Source organism: Bombus vancouverensis, chromosome 5 (genome assembly GCF_051014615.1).
Source record: "Bombus vancouverensis nearcticus chromosome 5, iyBomVanc1_principal, whole genome shotgun sequence".
NCBI classification, from domain to species: domain Eukaryota; kingdom Metazoa; phylum Arthropoda; class Insecta; order Hymenoptera; family Apidae; genus Bombus; species Bombus vancouverensis.
In genome coordinates, this window is record NC_134915.1 from 3,612,020 (window position 1) to 3,635,126 (window position 23,107).

Genomic DNA, 23,107 nt, shown 5'->3' on the forward strand with positions numbered 1-23,107 from the left:
TGACGGCAGTTTCAGAAATAATTGACAAGCCGTCATCGTTTGCGCATAAAGTTTCTAAAGAAATTATTGATAAAAACCTTCAGTGAACACGTCTTGGAAAATAAAACACTTTTGTTGGTTTATCAAATTTCGTGACGGCAATTTCAGAAATAATTGACAAGCCGTCATCGTTTGCGCATAAAGTTTTTAAAGAAATTATTGATAAAAATTTTCAGTGAATACGTCTTGGAAAATAAAAAATATTTGGTACAAGTAGAGCAGAGTTTTCGAATATTGATAGAAAGCTAGAATGGTTTCAGAGCCAAATGTATGGGTGTGATAATATCATAATGAATCGATTTACCGCTTTATCCATGGAATCGAGATTCCACCGAGCTAATCTGATTAATCTAATAAATAATCCTAATTTATGATCTATTGATTCCATGAGAAGATACTGCTTCTAGTCGGTATATAATTCGTTAGTAGTTTATTTGTACATTTACATAACGTTTATAACAACGTGCTATTAAATATTTAAGAAGGTGATCTATAAATCAATAAAATAAGATTTTGTCTGAACCTTCAGTTTGATAGAAGAAATTAGTTAAAAGCGTGTCGTGGATGAAATTTATAATACGATTATTACGTAGAATCTTCGTTCATAGTTAGACTGTTTTACAAAAGTGCAACACAACTTGATACGAGGATTGCATTTAATATTTATAATTCAAACTTAAGAAATAAAATTTTATATTTAATAACAGGTAGTTGGCACGCTGTAAGACGAAGAATTTCCGAAAGCAAATTACTTTTAATGTTTCGAATATTTTTAACATCTATAGAAAATGCGTAACATTTACTTAAAGGCAAACTACGTTAAAAGTAGTAGCTACAAGGACGTCGTAATACTTTCTGAAACCACTTAGTCAACCAGTCAATTATGAATAGATTATTATTCATAATAAGAATCGGGCGTAATTAAGTTTTCAAAGATTAACTTCGAAAGAGTCAACTTTTGAACAATGTTTAATTAGCTTGACGATATTCGAAGCATCTTTCCCTCCTTTAAATTAACTAAGCTTATTTTACATAGTTTCGAACAATAAATAATTCTGAAATACGTTTTATATCCCTCGTCGTTTATTAAAACAAAATATATAACAAATTAATTTTCAACCAATTTATTTTTAAACGATAATTGTTCAAATATTTTCAAGGATAAATGAGTATGGCACAATAGTATACTGTATCTCAATACGCATGTTAAATTGCTAATGATTCCTTCTCCTTTCTTTTTATAGGAGCTTGATCATCTTGTCTAACTTTTAAAATGATAGTGAAAAACACGTGTACATCGTGTTAATCTTCGTGGAAAATTCTACTTTTCGTTTTTTATTATTTGCTATGTATCGTTGCTCATTGTCGCGAACAATTTCTAAATTCGTTCATTAGTCGTGTAATACGACGGAAGCTAATTTTACACGCTAACTCTGTTACAAATTAACGCAATGAAATCAAACTGAAGTAATTAATAATAAAAAACAAATTTTAACGCTTGAAAAAAAAAAGAAAAAGATTTCCATGTCTACGTACAATGACTACTATAATTAATACAGTTTATGCTTTCTTCAGCGTTAAATTAATATCCAACAGTGAAGTTTAAAGCGAAATGCAGTTTCAGTCGACTATTTATAAATTTGGTGTGCTCCAACGCTGTATTTTACATGTTTAATGTAACGGGTGACACATGTTGTTTGTGGCGTTTACAAGAAAACCTTAAAGACGTTTTAACAAATTGAGTACAATTACTCTTTTGTGTAATTGTACGTACTACTATGCTTTTGTAGAGTCTATAGTAAGTATGTAGGTCGAGTTAGTAGTCGCATGATACGTAGGTCTAACTTGTGCCAATTAGTTGATCTTATTGGTGACTTGTGTCACTTCCCTTGGAACGTGCTTCAAATAACGCATCCCCGAGTTAAAGCTAATTTCAAATTACGTATACTGTTTGATCGATACTTAATTGCAAATGTTCATATTTTTGCCATTGCTACGGAAGTTTCTCAGATTATTTGTTACTTCGCTTATTAAACTGTTATCTTATAAAAATGAACCTAATGTAGCTATTTCGTTCAATGATATACATTTAAACAGTTAAAAAATGTTCATATTTGTGCCATTACTACACACGTTACTTAGATCACTTGTTACTTTATTTATCAAACCACTGTCTTATAAAAACGAATCTAATGTAGCTGTTTTTTTCAATACAATTTATATAATTATAATATACAATTTAAATAGAGTAAGTGTTTCGCAACAAATCTTCAATACGAGCGAAACTGGTTACGAAGAGTTCACAGAGTTTTCTAAATTTTATTGTTATTATTATTATTATTTAATTTATACTTTACAATTTGTCCAACTGCACATTTGATAAATTTTTCAAACTTAATTGCTAAATAACATGTGGATGGCTACCCCAGCGGGATACCATCTTCGAGTTTGACTATTTCATTTTTTTAGTGAAGTCAGTGAGGTGTTTTCTTTTTAGTCTTCTTTCTATGAGAGTGCTGCTCGCTTCAACAGCCAGCTGGTTTGGATGTGTTGCTGTTCTTTTCTTGTATTTTTCTGCGTATCTACCGATTTCTTCTTTGGCCGTTGATATTTTTAAGTCTTTGCGTATATCCTCGTTTCTGACATATCATGGAGCGTTGACTATTGTTCTCAGTATCTTCGATTGTAGCGACTCTAGTTTATTTGTGTGGCTCATTGCTGCTATCCCTCATAGTGGTATTCCGTACGTCCAAATTCGTTTTATTATCGTTTTGTAGATTTTTAGGTTATTTTCTATGCTGAGTTTAGAGTTTCGACTAGTTAGCCAGTACATCTGTCTTCTTTTTATCCGTATTTTCTCTATAATTGATTTAGTATGTTGTTTCCATGTAAGTTGTGTCTAAGTGGAGTCCTAGGTATTTAACTTGCCTCGTTTGTGTTATGTGCGTGCCATTCAATTGAATATTTGATAGTTTCTGTTTTCTTAGTGTGAAAGTTTTCTAAATTGACCGTAGAACTAACAATGGCATAATATCTTATTCTGGTGTACTATACTTCACAGGTTTCCCTCCTCTCAGTTATCTTCTTATCGTTATATTTATCCAATTCCGCCATAGAATTGCCCGTAGGAAACTAAATTTACGAAGCTTCAAGCTTACCAACGCGTTCAACTGTGAAATCCGAGAAAGCAGTTTTCCCTGGTCCTTGGAAAACCACGCGGTGCAAAGCATATTCCTACCGCTCTGCTGGAAAACGGATGATCGTGTATGAAGTGGACGTTATTAGTAGCTTTTCCAAGCGTAAAACCGTTTCACGAAGTCGCAAACATGGCAATTAATCCCGCGGGGAGTTGGCGTTTCGCAGAACGGAACCGCGGTCCAATTTCGACCCATCTATCCGCGCGGACCAATCGGCATTGATTTAATTCAGCCAAATAGGCCGGCGCACGGACATTTGGCCCGCATTGCGCGCGCTCACGCTAATTCACGAATGTGCGTAATAGCCGTCTGCATTAGATCGTTTCCGATAGCCCTTTGCCGCCCCTTTGTCGTTTTACGCTTCAAAGTCATATCGTCCGATAGAGCAGTGTGTTTCAACTTAATTACGCGATTGTCTGAACGACTTAATGGTTCGTTTGGTGGAAGAATTTTACGTCTTCCTCTTTCTCGTGACAAGTGCTGCGATGGTTAATGCGATCATTAGTTTTTTCTCTACTTAAAAAAAAAAAAAATCGCATCGACTTGTAGGGATCATTACCAACCGCTTTGTATATGCGTTAGGTCGTGCTATAAATAATGCAGTCGTGGGTTTTCATATAGCAGATGAAAATAAAGTATTACGCGTTGACGATCGATAACTGATGCGAATGAATGATAACGAATGAATTTTCCTTTTATTATTTATTATGACTTTCTGTCGTTGATTATTCCTTCCTTCTCTCCCACCTCCTTTTCCATCTTTTTCCTATTAAAGGGGTGTCCTGAATTAGAATGTTCTAAAACAGCACTTATTTGTGATTTTTTTTAGAAGGGAAAGAAAGAACTGAATTTTTAAAGTAAAAAACAAAATTATAACAGATTTCTAAGCCTATTTCATGGGCGTCTTGTCGCTGCAGTCTTCAATCGGCGAAACAAAACACCAAAAAAGTATTAAATTATTATATATTTTTCTTCTCGATGAACTAAAAGAAAGGCAGAAAAAAAATGTTAAATTGAAAATTTTGGTTTAAAAGAAAAAGTGTTCTTTAAAAGAAAAATAAACTAAGGTGCTATAACAATTATTTAAATAAACTTTTTTTCTGCCGTTGTTTAGTTCACTCAGAAGAAAAATATATAATAATTTAAACTTTTTTTGGTTTTTTGTTTCAGTCAAGAAGTACGAAATGAAATACTCATGAAATAGGCTCAGAAATCTGTTATAATTGTGTTTTTTACTTTAAAAAAATTTTTTTGTATTCGTTAAATATATGTAAAACCATACTTCAAAATTCAATAACTTCAATTCTTTCTTTCCCTTCTAAAAAAATCACAAAAAGAACGCTGTTTTAGAACATTCCAATTCAGGACATCCCCCTAAGTTTTTGGGTCCAATTTTTTAGAAACCCCGCTCGTAACAACTCCCAGTGTTTTAAATCGGATTTTTAGAGAAATCTGTATGTAAAAATAAATGTTAGAAAATACTGTCAGTGCTTCGGGGCACAACATGGTTTCATACACTATTTATTTACAGACTTTTTACAGACTTTAACCCTCGCCCGTCCCACGCGTCGATTTGACACACTTTTCCGGTGAAAGATTATATTGTTCGACCATTTATGGAACGTTTTTTCTGAAACCGCCTGGCTTTGACGTGCGGATAAAATCCGATACCTTTGAATTGATGAGAATTAGCGTGAATGTGTGTGAACGACAAAGGCCAAAATTATCTTTCATACCATTTTAATTTATTTCATCGATATTTTACCATTGCGAGAATTTGACACGCGTGGAGCAAATTAAATTGCGAAAATGACGGGCAGATGTGTGTTAACGTTTGTCAAAGGTTTCTAGCAGAGACACAAGGAAAAATATCTTCAACTAAGAAAGAAATTTACTGTATAGCGAAATAGTGATTGGCAAAGTATATTATTATGCAGCAAAGTAAAAATAGAATGGGATAGGTTAAGCAAATAAGCAATTAGTTAACTAGAAAACGATAGCAAAGGCAGGTATGGTAAGTATGGAAAGATAAATGAAAGAGATTATAAGTGAAATCCATTTCACTTGGCCAGATTGAAATGAATAATAATAATAAAATATTACAGCAAACAAGTGAAATATTACGATATAACAATATTTTATGCTAAATTCACTATTTGCTATGAAGTTTAATCGTTCGTATTATATTTCTTTATTCATCTAAAATCATATTTACTTTATGGCTATTAATGATAACGTGCTAATCATTACACTATGTGTAATATTATGCGAAAAAAAGTTTGAGCAACTTTACAGTAAGAAATAACAAAGATCTCAGATTTCTTTATACATCAATCACATTTAACGTTAAGTTTGGTTTCTTTGCGAGAGGATCTGGAAAAAGAAAGAAGACGAGGGAGATCGTATTTATTATCAGCTACTGGATCGTATTTCTGTTTTCTTGAGGGGTTGAAAGTGGAGTTGCTGTTAATAAGGAAGTCTCTGCAGTGTCTGTAATATACGACTGCATGTAATAAATCAGTTTCTATTTGCAAAGATTAAAATAGTATAGAAAGATATCTCCGCTAATAAATTTTATTTCTTTAAATAATGTTTCAAATAAACAGCATCAAAGAACAAGTAATTTGCAACCTCGCTATTGAAATACGAAGTACAAATGAAGAGCTTCTTAAAAAATTGTAAAAGCTCCTTGAAGAATAAATTTATGGTAAATACCTGCAATTGCCAAGCTTAACTACTTTCTAGTCAAATAGTTCAATTGTTCTACGAAATTGTTATTTATTTTGTAAATATAAGAGCTACTACTAAATCTACGAACCTGATTTATTCAATTCATCCATTTTATCTTACGTTTGTCAATTAATATTTAATTGTAATTTACGAGCAGAAATAAATGCTCATTTCAAAATGCTTCCAAAGTATTTCCAAAACCTAAATATCAAACAGTTTCGTGCGCTGGTAATTTCCATCGACAATTTTTATTCAAATTTTTATGAAGATATAAAGAAGACGTTTGTTGGCGTATAAATAATTTACGGAATACCTGCAAGTGCCAAGCTTAACTATTTTCTATTCAAATAGTTCAATTATTCTACGAAATTGTTATTTATTTTGTAAATATAAGAGCTACTACTAAATCTACGAACCTGATTTATTCAATTCATCCATTTTATCTTACGTTTGTCAATTAATATTTAACCGTAATTTAAGACCAGAAATAAATGTTCATTTCAAAATGCTTCCAAAGTATTTCCAAAACCTAAATATCGAACAGTTTCGTGCGCTGGTAATTTCCACCGATAATTTTTATTTAAATTTTTATGAAGATATAAAGAGACGTTTGCTCGCGTGTAAATAATTTACTGAATGGATAAAGATTCGACCGATGTTTTTCTGACTTTTTACTTCGATAAACCTTCTAATTCGGTCCGAAATCAATCGATCGACGCTGCTGCGAATCGCATACGATATTTATGATTTTCAAGTATAAATAGCTAGGATTATGTCTGGATATCGTAAATTACTAACATTGTTGTACTTCCGTTTTCATTGCCGTCATTTATCTATGCACTTCGATTATCGATTATCGGCTAGATTTTCCGAAATAGCTTTTCCATAATAATTGGAGCAGATCGATCCATCTTCATTGTATCTGAATATGATGCTCCGATGATATTACCGAAAATACGATTGTTTCTATAGATTCGAAAAGGCGATTAGTTTGTCTTCCTTCACGTATTTATCTACGATATCTATCTTCTCGTATGGGGCTGAATAATTAATCCTCCGCCGGAAAATATTTTTCACTAACGCGGTCAGAATTGCGAATGTTTCGGTCCCTGGTCTGATTTCTTACTGTTTTAGATCTTGAAAAAGTCTGAAAAAATTCCGAAGGTACTTGTTATAGTTCCTAATTTACTATACAGGTGATGCTTTAAGCAAACGTTTAAAATTCGTCGCGATAAAAATACAAATTTGACAGAAAGTTACGAAAAAATGGGAATTTCTTTTCAATTACACAGTTTCCTATTAAATAAATATTAGAAAAATGTTACTGTAAGCTTTTATTCGTAAGACTATGATCTTTCAGAAAAATAGAAATAAATTCACCAGTCCTTAGAAAAAGTACAATTATTTTTTCAATGGATTATTTATTATTGAAAGATGATTTGTGTATCTCTGTATCTCAAATTTACTAACACATGAGGAACATAGGAGCTATACGAGACATTGAGGTGGTCGCCAAGATATTAGTATACATACTGAAATAATAAAAATTTGCATATGAAGAAATTCATCTAGCAAAAGATTGACGTGGGCGACAATATGAGTCGTTGAAGGCACAGAGCTCATTTTACTCTCGTGATATTCGAACCTGAATTGAACCAAGTGAACGGTATTTGGTTAGTCAAAGCCTTGTAGGTGTAAGCTTTTTTAGATGCAGGAACCGCCAGGTCTGACACCTTCGTTTCGGAAAAATTAAACAATGAAACTATTGTCTGAACTTCAATGACACATATTGATTTATTTTTCCTTGACAAGCTTTGGTTTAAATAAAATGAAAGAAATCCTTCAATTTTCGAATACTTTGCATATTTTTAAGTTACTAAAATATTATACATTTCCGTTTGTAAAGATAGATCTGACAGGTCTCTGTGAATTTGGAACGTTTAAGAATGGAAGATCGCACGAGAAAAACGTAATTTTTTCGCGTTTCGCAGAGGGACGATTTTTTAATTGAACACGTTGATTTTTTTTAACTTTATATTACCAATTCCTCTCTTTTCGTATGATTTTAGTTTAAAATGCACGTATATCTTCGCCACTTGCTTGAACGTATCAAAAATACTGATTGTCATAATATCATGCCATTTCGTAAATTCATCAACTAATTGCAAAAATTTGAAAACAATTTGTTGAAAATGACAACGCGAGTTCGTGCTCGCCATCCATATGCAAATGCGTTAGTTATAAGAAATAGTAACTAGAGGATGATCCTAGTTACAATCGATAGATTTAATCGATAGGCTTATAAGATGCTTTTTTGTTTTTATTCCTAGCTTTTGTAAGCGCGTGCAATAAAGGTCTTTTTGGCTCAGAACGGTGTGATAGATTAATCCATTCAATAAAATAATAACTATTCTGATCTTACCTGTGAGTGTAGAAATAACAACACTATTTCCCAGCTACGCACCAGATATTTCAAAATTAGTGTCTATGTATTTTAGAATACTCGCCTCTGGCTATCAATTTAGTCTACAATACATACACAATTGTTAAATATTACATTTCATCAGATTATTCAATTACTGTTTTCAGAGTTGCATGACAAATAAAATAATATACAACAGCGTATTTCAAAGATTAAACGTCGACATTATAAACATATCGAAATAACTTGATATCTCGATTTTAAATTGCCGCTATACTACAAGCTATAAAAGAAGAGTATTGCTTCCTACGTCTAATATTACGTCTACGACATTATAATAAAGTTATAAAAACCTAATTTTTCAATTACTGTTTTCAGAGTTGCATGACAAACAAACCAATATACAACAGCGTATTTCAAAGATTAAACGTCGACATTATAAACATATCGAAATAACTTGATATCTCGATTTTAAATTGCCGCTATACTACAAGCTATAAAAGAAGAGAATTGCCTCCTACGTCTAATATAATGAAGTTACAAAAACCTAATTTTTCAATTACTGTTTTCAGAGTTGCATGACAAACAAACCAATATGCAACAGCCTATTTCAGAGATTAAACGTCGACATTATAAACATATCGAAATACCTTGATATCTCGATTTTAGATTGCCGCTATACAAACTATAAAAGAAGAGAATTGCCTCCTACGTCTAATATAATAAAGTTACAAAAACCTAATTTTTCAATTACTGTTTACAGAGTTGCATGACAAACAAACCAATATGCAACAGCCTATTTCAAAGATTAAACGTCGACATTATAAACATATCGAAATAACTTGATATCTCGATTTTAGATTGCCGCTATACTACAAGCTATAAAAGAAGAGAATTGCCTCCTACGTCTAATATAATAAAGTTACAAAAACCTAATTTTTCAATTACTGTTTACAGAGTTGCATGACAAGCAAACTAATATGCAACAGCGTATTGCAAAGATTAAACGTCGACATTATAAACATATCGAAATAACTTGATATCTCGATTTTAGATTGCCGCTATACGACAAGCTATAAAAGAAGAGTATTGCTTCCTACGTCTAATATAATAAAGTTACAAAAACCTAATTTATTAACGAGGACACGAAGCAGACCTCAAGAAAACTTTTGGTCTCGGGATTAAAGTATCTAAGGCTTCTAAATCATAGTTAATTAGGATAGGAACACTCCTAACAACGTCTGCCCGATTTTACGACCTCGCTATATCATCGCGGTTGCTATAGGAGAACGTCCCCAAATTAAATTTCCAATCTCATCGTAGCTGCGCGAAAATTTGCTATAGAAACGTCTAATGATGAACCAAGTTTTGACACGCAGATAGACTACGACAAGTAATTCCACTCTTACACAGACAGGTTTACGAACAGAGAGAAATGCTGGTTTCAGAAAACTCATGTAAAAGTAACATACTTTTCACGCGAACTTATTAAATTTTTCTGTTTGTAAAAAATTATGAATTCTTCGCCGGAAATATACGTTTGTTAACTGTCGCATCAGCATCAACTTGGATTTTCTGATACGTGAAATTTGTAAAATGTTGCAGTGCATCATATTTTTAGAAACATTTCATTTACATTTTGTTTTAATAGCATTGACGGACTTTGAAAAGTTACGCTTGCAAGCTTCGTTTACGCTTGTACGCTTCGTTTACGCCTGTACGCTTCTTTCGCTACGACTACAACGCTTTGTTGTAAACTTCGCGATAGTATTTTTTACGCGATTAAGTCTTTTTACGATGTGTACCTTGTATTTTCGACGCGAAAAGCTCCGATCATATTTGGGAATTTTCATTCGAGACATTTTTGTACTGAAATCTTGCAAATTATTCACAAGCTATCAACGATACTTAAAAATAACGTAAAACGATAGAAGGTTCAGAAATATATACATTGATCCTTTTTTTAAAATAGAAAATATCATCTTATGAGAAACAACAGTAACTTGCATTAATTACTAAAAATAGTTAACTATCATGATCAAACTGTAATCCTAGGTCCTTATAAAAGATTTATCAGTTGCAGATATGAAATCGCAATAATCTTTTTACTTCATGTATCGTAGTATACATCAGCGATGGATATTATTAGAATTGCTTCGAATAAATATTTATCGATAAGATAATAATCAGTGGAATATTTTATCCGTGAAATAATTATTTACTATCCGTAACGAATTATTTTCTATGTTTATTCGAACAATAATACGAAAGATCGTGCGTTGCCATTTAATTTTGTACAATCATATACTGTATAGATATCAGGTACAATTCTTAGTATTAATTTACCAAATGAATAATTTACCAAGCAGGAATAAACTTTCCAATCTGATTAGTTATGAAAAATGTTAGTCATGAAAGCCAATGTTACAACATCTGGAAATGTAGCTTGCAAATATAACTCTCGTTCACTACCATCCTCGATGTATCACGCAAATATCCACACACAATATATAATTTTATGCGAATACATTCTTATCCGAATAAGTTGTTGGATTAAATTTTTATACGGATAATTTCTGATTCGAACAAATTTTTATTCGGATAAATATTTGTTCAACTGGATATTTATTCGTTAGCGACGACCAAAATCTCATTCTTTATTTTTATTCGAACGAAGTTTACATGTTACTGCACATAGAAAATTGTAACTTTATTTTCTCGAAACTTTCTTCATCGCTGAACTAACATCGCAGCTATTTCATCATCATTAAGATGCGACCTATGCACTGAGTTGTTTAGAAGACTCGTAGCAGCAAGTATCCTTACTAAAGTTCGTGTAGACTGTCATTTCATTTTAATAACGTGGTGTTTAAGTAGAACGTCTAGAAAACGAGCTCCTAAACTCACATTTAACAAATTTTATTAAGCTGATTGTATAACATTATCCAGGAAATGGAGAACAGAGAAGTGGATTTGCAGCATTGAGTGGTTGTTTGTTACGAGAAGGATAGAAATACAAGCGAAATGTGGAAAAAGGATATACGCTGTACATATACGAAGACGCGAGAGTATGGTATTATACATATGTAAATAGCTTTTTTTGCTCTAAAACTGGTAATTTTTGTTTGGAAAATGCTGACAGCCGAGCATGTATTATTAATAACAATGAGATAAAGTGTGTATAAAAAAAATCTGTGCTCATAACTTTATACTGTACAATTTTATATTCATGCTGCAAATTCTTTTGTATATTCTTTGTATTTTTGCAAACAGAACGTACATTTTAATCCCTAAAGATTGAAATGTTTTCAGTCACTGAGATTCGAAAAAACTATTTATTGCAACAGCAATTCATTGGCAAGAAAAGTAAAATGTGTTTTGAAGAGGTGATCCTTCATCATGCTATTATTCATAAATCACAGGATTTTGTTAGTAAACTAGAACAGACACGAATCAAATTTCTAACATCAAAATGATGTTACTTATGAAAATCGAAATTATTCTCATGAAATTATTTTTAATTATAAAATATATATATTTCTTTTTTTTTTAATTTTATTGTAGAAATATTTTATCGAACCTTATGTTTAAAATTGGCAAATGTCTCGTAATTTATGCAGAAAGGTAGACGTATACGTAAAGTAATCTCTGATATGAATAAAAATTAAGTAAAAGCTTCTCGGTAAAAGTTAAAAGTAAAAATATTTCCTTCGGAGGAAAGATTAAAGTAAAAATGCTCCCTTCCGTACGAATAAACAAAACAAAATTTTCTTGCAAGCAAATGTTTTTGTCTTTTGTTTTGACTTCATTGCAAAGTTGAGAACGTGGTCATAAAATAAGCAAAAGTAAATCAGAAGAGAAAAATGATTTACACAACAAATTGCTTTTATCAAAACGGTATAAATTTTTGTAGTCTTCGTTTAATCTATCCCTAAATTTCACATCCTAATGTGACACAATGGTAAAAAGCCAATGATATAAAGAGATATATAATTAATCTTGAAGATTGTTTTATTAAAATTTCGCATTGATCGCAAAGAATAAAAAAGATGCAGGTCAAAATGCTTCAAAAAAATTGTTCTTTAAGTGGCAAAATAATATAATTTTTTTATCAGAAATGTGTGTAAAATTGACACGAGGGACAGGTCAGTGTTAAATACCTTTTCGAAATTATTTGTATAAAATATCGTTTTTCTAATTGCAACGACAAAATCGATTTTATGTAGCATCATATATTTGAAACCATGTTCAATAATATACATACCAAGGTCAATAATATACATACTTCTGGAAAAAGTAAATGCATTTGTTTGCTGAAAGTTAAAGGTAAAAACGAAGAAAAGCTAATGCTTATTTTTTATTCATTAAAGTATTTCCTCTATCTTGTCAAAGTAAAAACTACTATCTTCTGTTTATTCATACCAGCTCTTCTTAATTCTTCACAAGTATACTAATTTTGAACTTTCTCCAGACTTCGATACAAATTTTCTAACGATACTCGATTCTTTCATCGCGAAAGAAAATTTGAAGCTTCATCACGTTGTCAAAAATGTTCGAATTTCATCGGAAATTTGCCAAAGTTTTTCTTCAATATTTTCCTCACGATACTTACAAACAATAAGAATTCAAGTAACCTACTATTCCATTAATTACATACCACGGTTTATAGTTTCTACCTGTTCTAGATTTATTTTTATTCGTTTCGTTCCACATTAAACATCCTGTGAACACATCGACGTCCAAGCAAAGAGGGAAAGAAAACAGCAGGGGATTTGACTTACCTCGCGATTGAGAGGTTTCGCCAACGTGATAACGCCAGTGCGTGGATTTACGACGAAATGGTCCGTGAGTTGTATACCATATTTCACTGGCGATCCTTCGGGATCGTGGCCCTTAAGGACGAACACTTCCGTACCGACTTTGGTTGATTCTGAAAGCGGCAGGCCCGCAGGGTATCCACCAGGTTCGAGGATAGGTGGTTCGTTTACATTGTTGGCGCCTGAAACAACAGAGAAACCATTCTTGTTTTCAGTCGTTCTCCGACAACCGAAGTTTGAATTATCGTTTATGTTAAACGCATAGCGCAAGAGTAACTTTAACTGCTCTGTATTTAAAAAATAGATATTAAGATAAATAAGTCAATTTTCGACTTATTGAAAGATTGACATAACTGATTATAAGAGAAGTAGATTTGTCAAGGAGAGGAAATCGGTTTGACGTAGAAAATTATTATTGGCTCGTTCGAGAAGTACGTAGCGAAATCGAAGAAACATTTCAAGATATATTTTTATAAAATTAGATTTCATCAAGCAGTATATGTACATAGATACGTATAATATTTACTACGCTATCGATATTGAAATATTATTTGTTTCCATATTTAAACATTTCGTTATGAATAATCATTGAATAGCTTAGACAATATAAAAATACATTTATAGTTTTCTTTGATGAGAGAAAAAAGATTTTTGGGACGATAGAGTAAATGATTTATTTAATCTGTTCGTAAACGATACTAGAAAAATTTGTTAAAAAGATAATTAAACACACATCGTTGATTAAGGGGGATTGCCGTGTGACAATAATAAAAGCAAGTGATCTTTGTAAATTTCTCTTACTCTGAAATTTTTTTACTCTATTAGCTATATGAGATTAGACATTTTCAGGATGTAAATATATAGCCTTGAAGTAGGAATAATTTTGAATAATTCTTGAATTATAGTTTTTTAATTCCAGTTCTTCTTATCGTTTAACTTTTTGAATTGGCGTGCTCCATAATTGAAAAACTAATTGATTAATCCAATTTTGGACTCGTTTACTTTATCACGAATTTCTCTAGGGATTGAACATCAAATTTCTATTCGATTGTTTATTTGTAATATTTTTTCGAACAACCTAAACCCAGTTTACCTACCGAGAAAGGTAAATTTATCTTCTAAACGTTAGAATTCTCCAATTCTTCATTCAAAAATATTTTTCTTTCGAAAATAGATTCAATCCCAGCGTAAACTGTTTGACCTTAAGAAAATCTCGTAACTTTTGCATTTCGACGACTGTGACGGATGCTATACTGCGCGCTAACAATGGTTATATTATATTGTCAAATTTGATCGCAAAATTCGTATAACATACGATAAACAATAAGAAGAATTCAAATAAAAATATTATATCTCGAAAAAGTTTCGTCTCGCATAATTAGCAATTAGTTGAAAAGAAAATTCACAAAAATCACCTGCTCTTCTTGCTGTTGCACGAGAATCTCCCCTTAAATACGCGTTATATGTGTGTATGTGTGATAGTAAAAAGCTCTTTGATGCTGTTTAAAAGAATGATAAATATTAATTTAATTATATAATTCTGATTAAATAACATTTAATTATATATTGAACGAAGAAAGCAGTTTATCGGAATTTCAATCTGATAAAATACATACGTCAGATTCTCATAACTGGATGCTACGTTGGATATAGTTAAAACATCCGATGTGTTAACAAGAAATCTTGCATTAAGTCAACGCAACCTTTCGCCGCAACAGTTGTAGAACGTTGCAGAACAGAACACAGCACTCTCACCTCAACTGTTCCTAACAGTTGCCGTTGCAAGGACTTCGCTTAGTAAGTTTAGCAAATTTATTGTTAGCCGAACTAGTGGTTCACGTTATTATATTATTGCCACTTCATTACAATAGATAGACTGTCTAACATGTTGCGGTTGGAATTTCAAATGGCTGAAAATTATGGGGCAAATTTGTCTATCCGAGAGTACCACGCGTTTCTGTAGCAACGTAAAGAATAATGAAGAAAAGAAGGTGTTAAAAGAATGTTAAATGAATTTTATATTTAAAACGTCTTTTCCGTGGAATTTCCTCTTTAATCTTTGCATGTTTCATAAATCTTGTAAAGCAGCAATTTATTAGGTTGGCGCATAAAAATATCCTTCCGAGTAAAATCACGTAAATTTCACTGAAATGCCTTTCATACTATTCTTCTACTCTATTCAAACGATTAATCCTCTCAAGATTGGGTTCTTTGTTTTTTAAATCAATTCAATTCTAGAAATCATCATCAATTTATGTTTCCTCAAGCGATAGATTAATGTCACCGACACTCTTCGATATTCAACAATTCAATTTTCGATATCTAAAAAATGTAATGTTCAGCGCATTTATTATACGAAATTTAACATGATGATCTGTGAGAATTAAATATCGAGCAAAATTTAACGCAGCTATCGCGGACTAATTTTAATCTTCGGAGAAATGATATTTCTCTTTGTACGAATTTACGTAATATTGGTTTGCATGAATAAAGCAATTTACTGGAATTTATTAATTTATAAATTAGATTAAATTAAATTCTATTAGCAACTTTCTGCTCGTTGTGTCAAATGGGCACACATCCTCTATGGATCGTCGCTAGCTTATTAAGAATTAACAATATCATCAGCATTCGCTCATCGGTTATGAATCATTAAATATGGATTGCAGTATCAAGAAATACCACGCTTCTTTTTATCAGACAAATTATACAATTGTTGGATTTCTCATAATTTCATCGCGATTTCCAAGGAATTCGAATAGATGAAAATATGAGCGTTGGTGGATATCGCGTCTGTGCTTCATGGCTTTTAATTAACACAAAGCTTGGGGATTGCTAACTATAGTCATAAAAGATACAACGAAGATGTGCAGAGTTCCGGAGAACGAAACAAACGATTCAAAAGTCACGATATCGTATTTCGTTGGTGTAGTTTGCATTTATCTGTACTTTTAATAAATAGGTTTACTTGATATTGGGAATAGAGTTACAAACAGGACTGTTGGATTCGACTATCGGGCCAGGACTTCGATTTCAAAGAACAAAATGAAGCTATTAAGCGTAACGTTGAAACGGAAACTCTTTTGAAGAGGAATTTACAGAACACATAGGCTACTCTCAGCTTCCAAAGCTTCGCTTAAGTTGTTATTGATCGCGAGAATTTTTAATGTTATTAGCGTTTTCTTCCTCTTTTTTTTTTTATTTAAGTATTACTAACTTGTAACGTTTACTTTAATTTTCAACAGAACTTTACATGGTATTTTACTTTAATATGCAATTTGCAACGAATTCTGCTTTCAATATTATCCCATCATTTGCGTCTCCGATATTTTGGATAATTTCAGCTTATACGAACGGGTATCGGAATTATAAAATCATATAAAAATAAATATATTATATATATTTATTCAAATCTACGTATATTTTCCATCGAACACTTTTTAATGGAATACGAATAAAACCAAATCTATTATGAAAATACAATGAAATTAAGTCTGTATTACCTGCGATATTATTACTAATAATAAATATTATAAATAAATAGTATAAATATTTTATATAATTATTATAATATATAAATTATATTAATATAACCCATCTGCAAATTAATGATAATGACGTTGTTTCCGTGGAAAAACGTTGGTTGTCATGCTATTTTGCCACGTTTAAAACAATTTTTTTCATTTTGTTTCATTCAGTTTAAAACAATTGTTTAAAGTAAAATACAGTAAATATATATAAATAAAGTAAAAATAAAGTAAAGTTTAGCAATTATTAATCGTTTAAAAATATGATTTTTATATTATATAAAATACGCACCAGTTTTATTAGTTCACACAAGTTCACATTTGTTCATTAAAATAAATGGTCGAAAATAGCGTTTTGGTCTTTGAATAAGTTATATACAATATAAAACGTAGTTCAGCAACATTACCAAGCAAGTAGAGTACGCCTTCTGAATAATCGAGATAGGTCACGTATCACAAAATTAACTCATTCACAATTTTGGAAAAGAATATCAGTTCATTATGAACCAAGCACGAATACTATTCCGAACCATTTCTTCCGCTGCAACAAAGTTTCCTCTGTCAGGTCATACTTCGAACGTCGAAAAATTGTTGAAACAAACGAAATGTATTGAATTATAAAATTATATTGAATTGTGATTTCAACCGAATTGCTAATTTAAAGCTATCACATATTACATATATTTGATCAATCAGTTAACGAACAAATAAACGAACAATAAACGAAAATGATTATCGAATGCGTTTTACGATTTTGAAATAGCCGAAATATTTCGTAAAACAATCGAATAAAAATATTTAATTATAATAGCGCAAATATTATTTATAACCAAATAAGAAAAAAAAAGTGAGAAAAATATCATCTAGCCACGACGTATTTGAATCGATTCCGGTGAAAAGTCGTTGTAAATTTGGCAGATCGTATTGATCTGCCGGCAATTCATGAAAGCATCGGACAGGTATGTAGAGAGCTACGAGACGTAATTGACATTAATTAATTAAAGCATCGCATCTCCTCGAAATGTCTATTGTTTTAAGTACATCCGATTCTAGACTACAACGATTAACAGCGTGCACAGTGAAACAGATTATGATTGATGCATGTCTCCGCACCGATATCGATTTTTCTCTGCAGATATTCTTAAACCTGTCGATAGTCAATTTCGTTTGAGAAATACCGAGTTTATCAAGCCGTCGTCGTATTTTATCCGCGAACGTTTGATCGACGATCAATGCGTCCCACGTCACGAGATATTTTTCGGATAATCGAGTTAAAATTGTCTTACGCCGCGCTCTCGAGCAAGAACAAATCGATATATGGCGTTGATGCAAATAAAAATGCCAATGAACGAACGAGGAAAGACAACGTTTTCACTTTCTAAGGAGAAACTTAGGAGAACGTCGTATTCCACGTCGATTGATCAACTTGTTTTGCAAACGATCTTGTCTCTCATTTTAGATTTTCCACTCTTAAACCAAAGCACTGCGATCTCTGGGTTTCTTCCATTCAATCTTCTACTCATTTTGGCAAACACGAAGATCATGCGTATCAATAACAATTATTTCATGTTGTGGCCAAACTTGAGATATAACTGAGCGGTTAAACCGCAGGATAGAAGAGCCGTAGAAGACAAAAGTAATTTTAAACGGATTGAGATCCCTTCAACGTGAAACATTCTATCCTTTACAGTCAAGCCATCTCACAACAATTTCTTAGTTCCCCTAAACAAAGCGAAACAACCGAACGTAGGAAACTACCGAGTGCATTTACCAGCTGAAACAAACGACGGTCCTCCAATCTTGCGGAACCTTTGGTACTGAAGCCGGAAAAAAAAAAAGAAAAAAGGGATGGTCGAGGCAAAGAAAGTAAGTTTGGACGTGGCGCGCAGGTTTCCTGGGAGTCGCTAATTCGTTGGGAACAAGGCGGCCCCATAAGTCCGAAAAGTCATAAAACTATTAGAAAGTTGGCAAAGTAGCTTCGTCATCGTGGCGTTGGCGGAAGTTTGGAAAGCCGGCCAAACTATGTATACCAGACCTAATAGATACATCAAGCTGTAATGTGGAAGGCGGGTGCTTCTCCGAGAACGTATTTCGCTCAACTCTTAGCGATCTTCTTGTTACTTTTTTCTCCTGTCTTCGCGCCAGAACCGCGTAAAACAAGAAGAAACTGGCTGTATGTGTCGGGCATCTGCGCTTTTCCACGTATGCTTCCGGTCGTCGTTGTTGGAGAACAACGGACGTCGAGGGTCAACAATAATCGTTAGAGCGTAACGATGGCTGAGTTTCTCTCGGATCTCGTTTCTTGCTGATTCTGCCAACGATTCCTGCCTTTCGCAGAATTTTTCCCATTATCGGCCGTGTGCCATAGTTTAACTGTGTTATTTGTTTGTTACATAGAATTTGTTTGATGTCGCTGTACGACGTGCTGCTTCGCTCAATCACTCAAATACGATACTGTTGCGTTTAATTAAAATGCTTTAGAGAAAATTGAAATAGTAGAATGTCCTCCCTATTATTGGGTTGGCGACTAATTAGGTGGCAAAAACATTACCATCTAATGACAAAATCCGCAATCACTTAGTTGCCAACCCAATGTCTTCTGTCTTTCCAGTTCGTCAAAACTATTTGGTAATTGTTTCATCAGAATTTTCTATATAATTGTAAAGACAGGCAACGTAGATATTATTAGGATGAGATACGACGTTTGTTGGACTTGTAGAATTTCTAGATTTCGATATTTTTTCAACGTGCTTTTTGGAATACAAAATATTGGAAAAAACTGTTCAAACAGAGATTGCAATAAGTGCAATCTTTTTTTGTACATTCAACCGTATGACCTCACAACGTTCGCTCACAATTTCACTGGCCAGGTGCAGTCTAAATAGCTGCTATAAATTTCCCCGACATTAAAGAGCGTCCGAGTAACTGACCCCAATGATCTTCCAAAATACGTCGTCGCTGACGCTTTCATACAACTACGTAAATTGTGGAAGAAGGGGCATCGTGTGTAACGCGATGTCGCTATTTCGTGACGTTGCATTTAAGATACGACGATAGGTCATCGTCTTGTCTAATGCGTCCACGGTTTTCCAGCTTCTACGTTGGCTGCTAATTAACCCTCATATGCAGTCTCTCAGCCTCATTAACCAGGTTGCAAAGACGAGGGTAGATCACAGCGTACTTGTATTTGTTCGAGTCACATTTTCATATATGAATATACATATGTGATAAGGTCTAAGTGTCTAAGTGTAAGATTTTAATCCTCCTGTTTTTACTCGCATTAAGATAAATAAGAGCCACTAACTTGTTCTACTTATTATGTACAAGTTGATACTTTGTTCGTATTATTATTAGTTCTGGAACAATTTTCAGAATAATTTTGTTAATCAGAATTTGCACTTTTATAGGACATACGTATAGGTTCAAAGACACAACTCTTTATTTTATAAATCGATATGAAAATACACATTGTAATAAATTTCGCGTTTACCGAGTTTATTTCTCAACTGAATTACGCGCTTTTGCAGAAAAGCGCAGCAACAACAGTTCTGGCGAAAATTTTGTAAACATTTTTGTAATATTCACTGAAGAGAAAGAGTGGTAAACCAATATAAAACTGGCAATTAATTCGGAATAATTATTCAATAACTTTCATCTCGTACGAGATTTTTCAGAACAGCGTGGCACTATTATTTCTATGTTTTTCAAACGTGGGCAAAAATACCAATTTTTTAATATTAGAAATTATGACAGAAATGTCAATTGCATGAATTTGCAAAGTTCCACCGTTTCTTTCCTATTTATTTATTTATTCTCCACCTTTACTCTTTCATATTGTATTTTTAAATACTTTGCTAAATTTTTAAAGCCAAGGCGATCTAATACCAAAAATTTCCTTTAATTAAATCTACTAATTAGAAAACGGGAGCGTTGGGTGTGTCTTCAAAACGAGATTTTAGTAACTGTATAAATTCTTGATGAAGCTGCGGTTGCAATAGATATTTTCAATTTAAGAATAGATGAAATATGAAACATACATATATATAAATTATAATATTAATATTTAAAAAAACAATTTAAAGATATGAACAGCGACTGATCATTTTTTTCACCAATCTAATAAATTAATTACTTGAAATCCAAAAATATCGTATTTAATACTTCAGTTCTATAGTCTAACGTCTTCCAAATTTATTACAAGACAGAGATATAATTTCTAATATGAATCGATAACGCAATTATTTATATTCTATGGATATAGTTAGCATGTAAACATCGTATGCGTTATGCCAAAAAGTATTATGTGACACATCACATGTGCATCACTACTACTATGTCGTTATACCCGATACTAAAAATGCATGAATTATTAACATGCGGTCAAGTCATAAATATTAATAATACTTGCGATCCGTGGCATAATCTTCGATATAATATTCGCCGCGTGCAAAACGGCTAATAAAATATAAGGAAGAACTTAAAAAGCAACGAGAAGACTGCAGAATCATTCTTTCCTTTCCGATTGTTTCCATAATTGATGACCGAAGCAGCTACCCAACAAGCAAATGGAATTATTGATATCCAAATATTGGATGTACTGTACCGTTCTTCGTGAAAGCAAGTATCAGACACGAAATGCGAAAGAAAGACGTAATGTACAGCCAGAAAACCAATAATGTGATTTTTATTACTATCTCGGCTATACAGTATGTTTCCTTCATATCATAATACATCGTGTATTCTTATGTATATTTATTTGACAGTATAGTACAGGAACCATAGTAACGATAGATGATATAACGATTGAAAATCTTGTTTTTAACTTATCCGGACTAATAAATAGGAAGACAAAACTATTCGCATCATGTGAAATTTAATTTGTTCGAATACGGATTAAGATTAATCTTAATTGTATGTAATTGTAAAGAAGGACGTAATCTACAGTCAGAAAACCAATAACGTGATTTTTGTTACTATCTCGGCTATACAGTATGTTTTCTTCATATCATAATACATCGTGTATTCTTATGTATATTTATTTGACAGTATAGTACAGGAACCATAGTAACGATAGATGATATAACGATTGAAAATCTTGTTTTTAACTTATCCGGACTAATAAATAGGAAGACAAAACTGTTCGCATCATGCGAAATTTAATTTGTTCGAATACGGATTAAGATTAATCTTAATTATATGTAATTGTAAAGAAGGACGTAATGTACAGTCAGAAAACCAATAACGTGATTTTTGTTACTATCTCGGCTATACAGTATGTTTTCTTCATATCATAATACATCGTGTATTCTTATGTATATTTATTTGACAGTATAGTACAGGAACCATAATAACAGTAGATGATACGACGATTAAACGATAGATTTTGTTTTTAAGTAGAGTCGAGCCTTATGCGGACAAACAGGAAGACAAAATTGTTTGCATTACTTTTCTCATGCGAAATTTAATTTGTTCGAATACAGATTAAGATTAATCGATGGTTTTTTTGAATATTTATGAATCCCATATCTGTTTGACTGCTGAGTCACATAATTCTTTCATCAGAATTGCATAGAGTAATTCTCGTATTTTGCACCACCAAAGCCCTTTTTCGAATGCTTCGCCATGACAAGGCGCGTCTCCATTAACACTCTCGTTTGCTGTTTCCATTTGAATAAAATCGTCATTATCATCGCCAGTGTCGCGTGAAGCCATTTCATTACATCAGCGTATTTAAGGTTTTTCTATGTTCGTCAGCATCTGAGAAATCCACGTGCCTTGCATAATTCTCAATATCATTTTCTTTTTTTCTAATGTCTGTGATCATGACTTTTCCAACATCGTGTACTTTTGCTAATTCTGTTCCATTTATACCACTTTCGAGTTCTTTAATTATGTCGTATCTTGTTTCCCCTTCTCCTTGTAAATTCATGCAAATTCTTACAATCAGAATTCCCTCAATCGATAAAACGAAAGAACACACAGTATACGAACACTAATAAAATATGTAAATATTTGAAACGAAAAAAGGCGTCCATTACTGAGGGACATTATATCCGGATAACAAAACGTTCTGTATATTACTGTATTACTTGCAAAATCATGGAGAAATAAATATCTTATTATATACATTAACATAATTATAATCTTTCAACGGAATTGCGATATCATTAAGAAAATCTTTATCCTAATATCGCGCGTTATTTCAATATCCTTTATAAACACAGAAATCGAAATAATAACAACAAAAACAACGGATCGTATCGAATCCGTAACGTTCTCTCAAAGCAACGATAAATGTTAAAATGAGAAACATAATTACAAAGATATAATAATTGAGAAACAAGAGCGAAAAGATCAGATCAGTTTCACTGACAT

At 32.4% G+C, this 23,107-nt stretch overlaps 1 protein-coding gene across 2 annotated transcripts in view; it reads right to left on the reverse strand.

The window, feature by feature from the left end:
- Cad87A (cadherin 87A) overlaps positions 1 to 23,107 on the reverse strand; it is a 533,729-nt gene that overhangs the window by 81,290 nt on the left and 429,332 nt on the right. For both annotated transcript variants that reach the window (XM_033340032.2, XM_076618386.1), the window contains one exon: positions 13,170 to 13,387. In XM_033340032.2, coding sequence (XP_033195923.2) covers positions 13,170 to 13,387 — 218 coding nt within the window. The remainder of the gene's footprint in view (positions 1 to 13,169; positions 13,388 to 23,107) is intronic.